This window comes from Oncorhynchus kisutch, linkage group LG16 (genome assembly GCF_002021735.2).
Source record: "Oncorhynchus kisutch isolate 150728-3 linkage group LG16, Okis_V2, whole genome shotgun sequence".
NCBI lineage: Eukaryota > Metazoa > Chordata > Actinopteri > Salmoniformes > Salmonidae > Oncorhynchus > Oncorhynchus kisutch.
In genome coordinates, this window is record NC_034189.2 from 14,698,042 (window position 1) to 14,710,717 (window position 12,676).

The 12,676-nt window shown below is 40.3% G+C and overlaps 1 protein-coding gene across 1 annotated transcript; it reads left to right on the plus strand.

The window, feature by feature from the left end:
• The first annotated feature begins 1,316 nt into the window (after window positions 1-1,316).
• On the plus strand, window positions 1,317-2,693 carry LOC116354062 (fucolectin-1). The gene is made up of 4 exons (XM_031793081.1): window positions 1,317-1,326; window positions 1,688-1,973; window positions 2,257-2,408; window positions 2,689-2,693. Exons 1-4 carry the CDS (start codon window positions 1,317-1,319, stop codon window positions 2,691-2,693), a joined length of 453 nt encoding a protein of 150 aa, XP_031648941.1.
• The last annotated feature ends 9,983 nt before the right edge of the window (window positions 2,694-12,676 follow it).

Sequence of the window (12,676 nt, forward strand, 5' to 3'; positions counted from 1 at the left end):
ATAAAATATTTTTGTAGCCTTTGTGTCGGGTCTCTCAACGAATCATCCGAGGGTGGTTCGGCGAACAGCCATCGCTATTGCAGAGCTCTCACTAATAAAGATTCAGTTCAAGTATAACTATCACTTGTGTGATAAGCTTGTCTCTCCTCATTTGATAATACATAAATTAACCACCACACACACAACTGTAAACACACATGGGGTGGTGGGCTACGGACCACTGCTAACCAAATACACCTCACCTTAACCTCCCCATGTTTGGCTAATAGAATGTTGTGTTCATAAGGCACCAAACGGAGGAAAACAGATTAAAACAAGGAGTGAGGGACTATCTGATCTTATCCAATAACAAACCCACATTTTTGTTTTCCGTTGAAAAAGTTGCTACATTTTTTCTGTTGTGTGCCCTAATGAACATGACCCAGGTTTGCATGTTTGCCAGACAGAGAGAGAGAGAGAAAAGAGAGTAAGAAGAATCCATCACGCACACTGAGACGGAGGAGAGGAGCGAGGGATTCAGCAGAGGACAAGATAGCCCTGTCAATACAGGTATGTTAATCTTATGTTTGGATATACTGTTTTATTATTCAAAACCTTGGCGAATACTATAATAAAGAATTATGATAATATATCAGTAAAGAAATGGGTTATTATCACATAAATAAAAGGTTATTGTTGTGGTGGTATGTGTGGTAATGTCTAATGCTGAAAAGGACAATAATAGTACATCCACATCCTATACATGGCAGGTGTTGGATGTCCAGAAATAGATCATATTAACTGATAATTTGAAGGGGGAATTTTTTTATGTTATTAATTCATATTGACTGATGAATATGTTGCTACATCCCAGATCCATGGAGTGGAGTAGGAGAGCTATCCCTGTCTCTGGTGAGAACTAAATACCTACAAGGGTTAGGGTCAATTCTATTTCAGTTCCTGTCAAATCAGACAGTAAATCACATTCCAATTAACCTCTGAGAGATTCTTATGACATTGCCAGGAATAAGATTGAGTTGCATTTCCAAAAAGACAAGTCCTGTAAGCTTTCAAATGAACCAATCAGAATTGAAAAGATCATTCAAATTTCAGTGTACTTCCTGAATTGACTGAAATGGAAATTGAGTTGACCCCAACCCTTCCATCTAAAAGTCAGAGATCTCTAATGATCAGCATTACCCTATAGCATGTTACACAATTTGTCATATAATGTTAAAGTGTATTCACAATATTATTCTCTATGACAAATTCCTAATATTATTCATTCATAATATTGTTGTTTTACAGGGATCTTCCTACTCATTTGGAGGGTCACCATGCAGATAGGTAAATGCATTTTTAATAAAGCAGACAAACAGACAAAAACAAACAAACCAAATCAACTAATCAATTAATTAACTATCAGTATTGGCCACTGACAGAACCTAGGCCTAATAATACATTTTGTTCAGTTAATGTCCCAATTAACAGTTACTAATTACATTTGATAATGTTGGAGCAGGTGTGTGTGCAGGGGGTATTTCTATATATTTGAGGAGTATTCACTAGGAACCAAACGGAACAAAATGGCCGAAACAGGGAGGGACTAATCTGAACTGACCTGTCAAACGTTTTCAGTTGCAAAATGTATGGCTACGGTTTGCATGAATAAACCTGTGTATTATATCTGTCTCTGTCACTCAAACAGACAACGTGGCATTGAGAGGAGTGGCTGCTCAGTCTTCCCTTTTTTATTGGGAATATAGTCCAAGTAAAGTCATCGATGGAAACCGCAACTCTAACTATAACTATGGTGGATCCTGCAGCAGCACTGCGTTTAACACCAACCCCTGGTGGAGAGTGGACCTGCTGGATGTGTACAGAGTGACAGCTGTCAACATCACCAACAGAGGAGACTGCTGTCCTGAGAGACTTGATGGTGCTGAGATCCATATCGGTAACTCACTGAAGAACAACGGCATCAACAACCCCAGGTGACACATACTGTAGACATTTGTACATATTTATTTATTCTCTTGTAGGTGTTCAGATATGATCTTTATTCTTCTGGGGCTGTTCTGTGTCTGCATTACACCGGCATCAACAACTCCAGGTGACAAATGGACATCAGTACATTTTTACGTCCAGTCTTGAAGGAGATTGGATACATTGGTCTTGATCCATGCTTCTGTAGCTATTCAGTGGCTATATATTTAAAAGAATGACTGTATGGTACATTGTACTCATTCTCCCTCTCTCCCTCTCTCTATCTTTCAGATGTGTTGTCATCTCCAACATCCCAGCAGGAGAGACCAACACCTTCCAGTGTAATGAGATGGAGGGTCAGTATGTTGTTGTTGTCATCCCTGGACAGAACAAGATTCTCACTCTGTGTGAGGTGGAAGTATTTGCTACAGTCAAACCTCCAGGTACTTCTTTACCAGTACATGTATTTATTCTGTCAGTGATGGTATGCCGAATAATAACTTCAATGACCAGAATTTATTTCCTGTCAAACACATTTAGTGGAGATGATAATTGTTTTCCAATGCATGTTTTTTTGTATTGAATGTTTTTTTTGGTGGGAGACAATGCAAATGAGTAGAAATCTGTGTAAAATAAACCGTAAAACTCATAATCTGGCAGTGTGACTTTTTTTTAATTCAACAATGTGTGTTATAAAAATAACTCTGTTTATGCATCGCTCAGGTTAAACTCTAGTAAAACAATCACATTTTGAGTTTTGTGGTATTTACGGTATTTTGCACAGATTTGAACTATTTTGCACCATGAAAAATAGCGCCAAATGTATTTCAGCCCCCAAGTCAAAGAGAACGGTGGTGAGGATGAAAATCCAAGCAGATGCTGATCTGACGGACCAGGCAGTCAGTGACCAGCTCCTACAGCAGGTGAGAGAGATGGAGAGGGAGAGAGAAAGGGAGAAATAGAATGTATCTGTGTATTTGAACATTTATCTAACCGCTTGAACTTTCATCTAGCTGCATGTAGAGCTCGTGAAGCAGGGGGTGTCTGACATTCAACTGCGCTGGAGGACTCAGCCAGATGGACAGATTTTCCACCATGAGGAAGAAGAGAAGGAGGGTGGACACACACAGACAGGTAACAACAAGGAGCATATTATATAGACTGTTGTCCTTATTGCAACAGACAGGCATTGAAGACTTTGCGCTTTTATCAGAGTTGGGATCTTCCATTTCAGAAAATAAATTGATATTTTAATTCCAATTTTCCTCATTGTGTTTCAATTATGAAAATGTGGAAGTGGAATTTCAGTTTACTTCCTGAATTGACTGAATTGAAATGTAATCAACCCTAACTCTGGGTCTTATTAACTTATTGCCAAGTTGTTATTGTAAGAAGAGAACGTGTTAGCGAGTCATAACTAAATTAGTACATGAAAGAGTTTCTGTATGTCATTTCTCTTCCAGGTGTCTCTGGAACTGAAGGGGGCTAGCCTGGTGAGAGACTCTAAGGAGACAGAATAGTTTTAGGATTGGACTGCCTTGACGACATAATCAATCTACCATAAAACTTGAATTAAATCCAAAATCTCAAATAGCTGCCTGTCCCTTCTAATAGCCAATCCAGCAAATAAACGCCTGTTTCAAAGAAACTAAATGAATTGTTTACAAGGTTACCATGAATTACTGATAGATATGAAATGGCAAGAACAAAAACATCAACAACTTTGGGAGTACAGACCTCCAGAAATTGACACCCCCAGTAAGAACTGACAAAAACACAGTAAAAGATGTGAATAATGTTTCTGTCAAGGTTTGTGTTTTTTTATAGAGGCATGCCGAGACAAAAGAAATGTGACACAGTGTGTAAACGATAACACATTAGTGTAGGAAATTGATTAAAAGGCTGGAATTTAACAACTAACTATGCAAATGTGTAAAAACCTGTGTGCATTAAGGAAATAGATGCCTGGCTCAAATAGAAGCATTTATCTAATATGCGGCTGTTGTGTTCAGTGATTTAAGCAAATAAATGCCAGGGCGATAAATTGAAGTTGTCCTGTATTTAAATGAATGTATAAGCAACATTATTCCTTTCAACATGTGTCAGTTAATATGCAGTTTGGTTCATTTTTATTTCAAATAATGAACATGGTTTAGTCAAGTATATTACTTCAAGCCTCAATTCTATTGACTTACAAAAGCAGCACCAATGAGTTAGCCAACCAACTTTGAAAAACAACCAAAATAAAGACTGATTTTCAGGTACATTATGTTTTTGGTTTAGACCATGCCCATTTCAAGCTTATCTTTCTACAATATATAGTTATTTTAGAATATTTAGGAATGTTTGTGGCTAACGCATTGATTCTGCTTGGCAGTATACCCAATCTGGTCTTTTCTAAATAGAAGCTTAGCTTTAGGTGTTTTAATTTAATTGTGCAGAAACCATACATATGTGTGACATAAATTCTCTACAAATTGATGTACTCCCCTGTTAAAACATTGAGACAGAGTTGGGAAATAATCTAAGTTCATGTATGAACATTTTATAGAATATAAATAAATGCAATAACCTGAGAAATATCACAGTGTATCGTCTGCTCTTGGAATGTACCTGCTGTATTACAATGGATATTCACTCATTCATTACTGTATTACAATGGATATTCACTCATTCATTACTGTATTACAATGGATATTCACTCATTCATTACTGTATTTCAACTATATTCACTCATTCATTACTGTATTTCAACTGATATTCACTCATTCATTACTGTATTTCAACTGATATTCACTCATTCATTACTGTATTTCAACTGATATTCACTCATTCATTACTGTATTTCAACTGATATTCACTCATAAGACCAGGATAGACCATAACTACTGTGATACTGCAGTGTTCTTTCTCACACCATGTCCAAGAAAACTAAAATGTACATCTGCCCCCAAATAATAACTTGAACTAAATAATCTCACCCCTAGCCTGGTAACCTGACTCAGTTAGCCAGCTAACGTTGACAAAACACCAGATATAAGTATTGATTTTCTGGTTCATTAAGAAATCTCACCCCTAGCGTGGTAACCTGACTCAGTTAGCCAGCTAACTTTGACAAAACACCAGATCTAACTATTGATTTTCAGGTTCATTAAGAAATCTAAACTTAGATCTGTGTTTAAGGTTGTTGAGTTAATTACACCATGCCCATTTCAATCTTTCTCTTTCAAAAAAGAAATAAAGTTATTTTAAAAATATTTCAGCAAGTTATCCATTTCTTACTATTGTTGTCAACATAGTAGAGGAGTTTGTTTATTTGAATCTATTTATGTCCCCAATAGGGCAAAATCTTCCAAGAGTCCATGAAAAACAAAAATTGATTAGAGGACCATATTTTGTCCCCTTGACATGGCTGGGGAGGAGGCATAACCTCTTTGTTATGGCTAGCCTAAATAAGTTCACAAGTAAAATTGTGCTTAACAGATTCAACCACAAAGACCAGGGAGTTTGTCCACAGCCATGCAAAAATGGGTTAACATTATTTTGAATATCCCTTTGAGTATGGTTATTAATTACACTTGATGGTTATCAATACACCCAATCACGGGAAAAAATGCAGGCATCCTTCCTAACTAACTCAGATGCTGGAGAGGAAGGAAACCACTCAGGGATTTTATCACGAGGCCAATGGTGACTTTAAAACAGTTACAGAGTTTAATGGCTGTGATAGGAGAAAACTGAGGATGGCTCAACAACATTGTAGTTACTCCACAATATTAACCTAAATGCAGAGTGAAAAGAAGGAAGCCAGTACAGAACAGTAATATCCAGAACATACATCACATTTGCAGGAAGGCACTAAAGTAAAACAGCAAAAATTGTGTCAAAGAAATTCACTTTGTGTCCTGAATACAAGAGTTATGTTTGGGGCAAATCGAACACAACACATCACTGAGTACCACTCCATATTTTCAAGCATAGTGGTGGCTGAATCATGTTATAGGTATGCTTGTCATTGGCCTCGCATTTGTAACTTGTTAGCGAACGTATCACATCAGCAACTGTAAAGCATTTTACTAGATACCTATGTAACATAATTGACGAGGGTTGACATTGGTTATGATTCTGACTTTGGATGCATTTCAATCACAAAGCTATAGGCATGACGCAAAACAGGATTCCAAACAGATGTAAATTAGAAGTATTGGATATCCAGCAAGCAGGCTAGCTAAGTTTACTAGCAAACAGTGAGGTGAATCAATAGTACAACAATTTACTGTTTTAAATCTGTAAAACTGAAGCTGATTGTACTATAAAACATATTTGCTAAGCATGCTTGATGGACATGGCTGTAGGTAGATACTGTCTGCCTACCTACCTAGGCTCATTTGTATTGTCTGGTCACTGCAAGGTTGAGGGTTGTGCCCCATTTCTATCTATAGGCTAGATATGGTTGTATATGTAATCAGCTCTGTGCCTGTGCCCATGCATGCATGTTCAACTAGTCTACCCTAATGTTGATGTTTTGCTGGCACGGTTCAACTGTTGTTCAAACTGCAGAATAGAGTATAATTTTGTTCAATTGTCTTCCAGACAATATTGTATGGTACCTGGGCATCATCCTGAATTGTATTCTAGATACAGAAACAGAAGGCCTTTACATGCGTCATTGTAGCAGAACTGTATCCCGTGAACTGTATCCCTCTCGAGGGATTAGACATTATGTTCGATTTCAAGCAGATGACTCATCAGGAACTGAATGGCAGTTTGAGCATCACACTCCTCCCACAACATTACAAGTATTCCCTGAACTTACTGTATGTTCCTTTGGAATTACAATTTCATAATGACAACTTATCCCATCATCTGCTGATCACCAGTTCTTTTAGCTACAGATTGTTACACCAGATTACTGGAATATACAGTCTAGGTACTGTTTGGTGTAGCACAGAATTGTCTACCAACCTTAGCGATGCGGTCTTCATCCTCGATTTGGAGAAACAGGAGTCTCATAAAAGGTCTGTGTCCAGTTGCAGGGGGTCAGTTTGATTTTAGAAAATGCTCCATTATGAAATTAAATACTTTTTTTGCTCCATAAAGTAATTCAACAATACGTGCGCCACCACCGTGATCGAGACAGGTCTCAGTCATCAGAAAATGCAGCACTTTGGGGTGGACACCCACCTGTCTCGATCAATGAGAGAAGACTTGAAAAATACAAGATGTCAGCAAAATCCTTTGGGTAAATCACATTAGATACAGTTCTCTGCACTTGTCTGTCTCTACACCTGAGACACACTCGGACAGGAATGTACTACACTGTACATACAACCAATAAATGTATGTTACTTTTACCATTTAACATTGTTGTTCAATACCCAGTTCTCTTGAGCATTAAATAATGTGCATTGTCCTGTATTTTAGTTGGTTTATTTGTCAATCTGAATGTTTAGCATCTGTTTGATTCTACAGAGCTCTGTACTGCTTACATACATATATTATGTGAATTTTTTGCCCGCTTTGAGGACAATACAATGCCACTGACACGGCCTGCAACGAAAACATGCGGTCTCTCCTTCACTGCAGCCAAGGTGAGTAAGACATTTAAACGTGTTAACCCTCGCAAGGCTGCAGGCCCAGACGGCATCCCCAGCCGCGCCCTCAGAGCATGCGCAGACCAGCTGGCCGGTGTGTTTACGGACATATTCAATCAATCCCTATACCAGTCTGCTGTTCCCACATGCTTCAAGAGGGCCACCATTGTTCCTGTTCCCAAGAAAGCTAAGGTAACTGAGCTAAACGACTACCGCCCCGTAGCACTCACATCCGTCATCATGAAGTGCTTTGAGAGACTAGTCAAGGACCATATCACCTCCACCCTACCTGACACCCTAGACCCACTCCAATTTGCTTACCGCCCAAATAGGTCCACAGACGATGCAATCTCAACCACACTGCACACTGCCCTAACCCATCTGGACAAGAGGAATACCTATGTGAGAATGCTGTTCATCGACTACAGCTCGGTATTCAACACCATAGTACCCTCCAAGCTCGTCATCAAGCTCGAGACCCTGGGTCTCGACCCCGCCCTGTGCAACTGGGTACTGGACTTCCTGACGGGCCGCCCCCAGGTGGTGAGGGTAGGCAACAACATCTCCTCCCCGCTGATCCTCAACACTGGGGCCCCACAAGGGTGCGTTCTGAGCCCTCTCCTGTACTCCCTGTTCACCCACGACTGCGTGGCCACGCACGCCTCCAACTCAATCATCAAGTTTGCGGACGACACAACAGTGGTAGGCTTGATTACCAACAACGACGAGACGGCCTACAGGGAGGAGGTGAGGGCCCTCGGAGTGTGGTGTCAGGAAAATAACCTCACACTCAACGTCAACAAAACTAAGGAGATGATTGTGGACTTCAGGAAACAGCAGAGGGAACACCCCCCTATCCACATCGATGGAACAGTAGTGGAGAGGGTAGCAAGTTTTAAGTTCCTCGGCATACACATCACAGACAAACTGAATTGGTCCACTCACACAGACAGCATCGTGAAGAAGGCGCAGCAGCGCCTCTTCAACCTCAGGAGGCTGAAGAAATTCGGCTTGTCACCAAAAGCACTCACAAACTTCTACAGATGCACAATCGAGAGCATCCTGGCGGGCTGTATCACCGCCTGGTACGGCAACTGCTCCGCCCTCAACCGTAAGGCTCTCCAGAGGGTAGTGAGGTCTGCACAACGCATCACCGGGGCAAACTACCTGCCCTCCAGGACACCTACACCACCCGATGTTACAGGAAGGCCATAAAGATCATCAAGGACATCAACCACCCGAGCCACTGCCTGTTCACCCCGCTATCATCCAGAAGGCAAGGTCAGTACAGGTGCATCAAAGCTGGGACCGAGAGACTGAAAAACAGCTTCTATCTCAAGGCCATCAGACTGTTAAACAGCCACCACTAACATTGAGTGGCTGCTGCCAACACACTGACAATGACACTGACTCAACTCCAGCCACTTTAATAATGGGAATTGATGGGAAATGATGTAAATATATCACTAGCCACTTTAAACAATGCTACCTTATATAATGTTACTTACCCTACATTGTTCATCTCATATGCATACGTATATACTGTACTCTATATCATCGACTGCATCCTTATGTAATACATGTATCACTAGCCACTTTAACTATGCCACTTTGTTTACATACTCATCTCATATGTATATACTGTACTCGATATCATCTACTGTATCTTGCCTATGCTGCTCTGTACCATCACTCATTCATATATCCTTATGTACATATTCTTTATCCCCTTACACTGTGTATAAGACAGTAGTTTTGGAATTGTTAGTTAGATTACTTGTTGGTTATTACTGCATTGTCGGAACTAGAAGCACAAGCATTTCGCTACACTCGCATTAACATCTGCTAACCATGTGTATGTGACAAATAAAATTTGATTTGATTTGAATCCATAAGGGCTGACACATTTCTAAGAGTGATAGAACATATCCAAACATATTTCATATTGGTTCTACATCAAGGCTCTCCAACACTGTTCCTGGAGCTCTACCATCCTGAATGTTTTCACTCCAACCCTAATCTAGCACATCTGATTCTAATAATTAGCTGGTTGATAAACTGAACCTGGTTAATTACAACTGGGGTTGGAGCGAAAAACTACAGGAGGGTAGCTCTTCAGGAACAGGGTTGGAGACCCCTGTCCTACATGGTCTTATGTCGGGATTTCCCAAACTCGGGGCTGGGGACCCCAAAGGGTGCAGGTTTTGGTTTTTGCCAAAACCAAAACCTGTAGCCCTTGGGGTCCCCAGGGTCGAGTTTGTGAAATGCTGTCTTATCCTGTGCCACACTGGCTGCAATTACACAGGTAGACCAGACCAATGCTGATATTTTTTCCACTAAGTGGTCTTAATCACATCAGCTCTTTATCGGAACTAATTGGTCAGAAGACAAATTAGTGAAAAAATGAAAATAATTGGGCTGCATGTGACCTCTGCCTGACAACTAGGTTTTCGCTCCATTGGTCAAATGACCAATTAGTGAAAAAATTATCATAAAATTGGGCTGCCTGTGTAAACGTAGCCATAGTCCTTTATCCGGCTTCGGTACACTGGCAATGGTGGGCTGGGGAAGCTGAGACTGTCACACACTGATCTGTTTCACGTGTCTTTGTGCTTGTCTGCAACCCCCTCCAGGTGTTGCCCATCTTCCCCATTATCCCCTGTGTGTTTATACCTGTGTTCTCTGTTTGTCTGTTGCCAGTGTGTTTTGTTTCGTGAAACCTACCAGCGTTTGTTCCCCTGCTCCTGTCTGTTCTTGCTCCTATTTTCTAGTTCTTCTCCGGTTTTGACCGTTCTGCCTGCCCTGACGCTGAGCCTGCCATTCTATACCTTGCCCCACCTCAATGGATTATTGACCCCTGCCTGCCCTGACTGCCTGCCATTCTGGACCTTTTGCACCCTCTCTGGATTGCTGACCTCTGCCTGCCTTTGACCTGTCGTTTGCCTGCTCCTGTACTAGAAATAAATGTTTGTTTAGTCGACACTGTCTTCATTTGGGTCATATCTGAAACCTGATAGTACAAACTAGAGGTCGACCGATTGATGATTTTTCAACGCCGATACCGATTATTGGAGGACCCAAAAAAAAAACAGATACCGATTAATCGGCTGATTTAAAAATGTATTTATTTAGTTGTAAATGACAATTACAACAATACTTAATGAACACTTTTATTTTAACTTAATATAATACATCAAATCAATTTAGCCTCAAATAAATAATGAAACTTGTTCAATTTGGTTTAAATAATGCAAAAACAAAGTGTTGGAGAAGAAAGTAAAAGTGCAATATATGCCATGTAAAAAAGCTCATGTTTGAGTTCCTTGCTCAGAACATGAGAACATATGAAAGCTGGTGGTTCCTTCAGACATGAGTCTTCAATATTCCAATGTAAGAAATTTTAGGTTGAGTTTATTATAGGAATTATAGGACTATTTCTCTCTATACCATTTGTATTTCATATACCTTTGACTATTGGATGTTCTTATTGGGACTTTAGTATTGCCAGTGTAACAGTATAGCTTCCGTCCCTCTCCTCGCCCCTACCTGGGCTCGAACCAGGAACACATCGACAACAGCCACACTCGAAGCATCGTTACCCATCGTTCCACAAAAGCCGCGCTCTTGCAGAGCAAGGGGAACAACTACTCCAAGTCTCAGAGCGAGTGACGTATGAAACGCTATTAGCGCTCACCCCGCTAACTAGCTAGCCATTTCACATCTGTTACACAGGCCTAACCTCGGGAGTTGATAGGCTTGAAGTCATAAACAGCGCAATGCTTGAAGCATTGCGAAGAGCTGCTGGCAAACGCACGAAAGTGCTGTTTGAATGAATGCTTACGAGCCTGCTACTGCCTACCACCGCTCAGTCGGACTGCTCTATCAAATATCAAATCACAGACTTAATTATAACATAATAACACACAGAAATATGAGCCTTAGGTCATTAATAAAACAAAACGTTTATTCTTTCCGTATTTTCGAAAACAAAATGTTTATCCTTTCCATATTTTATCTAACGGGTGGCATCCATAAGTCTAAATATTCCTGTTACATTGCACAACCTTCAATGTTATGTCATAATTACGTAAAATTCTGGCAAATTAGTTGACATCGAGCCAGGTGGCCCAAACTATACCCTGACTCTGCGTGCAATGAACGCAAGAGAAGTGACACAATTTCCCTTGTTTAATATTGCCTGCTAACATTTATTTCTTTTAACTAAATATGCAGGATTAAAAATATATACTTCTGTGTATTGATTTTAAGAAAGGCATTGATGTTTATGGTTAGGTACATTTATGCAATGATTCAGCTTTTTTCGCAAATGCGCTTTTGTTAAATCATCCCCCGTTTGGTGAAGTTGGCTGTCTTTGTTAGGAAGAAATAGTCTTCGCAGTTCGCAATGAGCCAGGCGGCCCAAACTGCTGCATATACCCTGACTCTGTTGCACAGAATGCAAGAGAAGTGACACAATTTCCCTAGTTAGACGAAATTCATTTTAGCATGCATATTAACTAATTATGCAGGTTTAAAAATATATACTTGTGTATTGATTTTAAGAAAGGCGTTGATGTTTATGGTTAGTTACACATTGGTGCAACGACAGCTTGTTAAATCACACGTTTGGCGAAGTAGGCTGTGATTCAATGACAAATTAACAGGCACTGCATCGATTATATGCAACGCAGGACAAGCTAGATAAACTAGTAATATAATCAACCATGTGTAGTTAACTAGTGATTATGTTAAGATTGATTGTTTTTTAGAAGATACATTTAATTCTAGCTAGCACCTTACCATGGCTCCTTGCTGCACTCGCATAACAGGTAGTCAGCCTGCCACGCAGTCTCCTCGTGGAGTGCAATGTAATCGGCCATGATCGGTGTCCAAAAATGACGATTACCGATTGTTATGAAAACTTGAAATCGGCCCTAATTAATCGGCCATTCTGATTAATCGGTCGAGCCTTAGGACAAACTGGCCATGACTGACCCAGCAGACTCAGACCAGCTCCACAATAATGTCTCCCTGCAAGGAGCCACCCTTGGAAGACACAAGGAGTTACTTCAAGGTCCTATGGAGGGACTTCATACCCTGACAGGACGAGGCGTTCG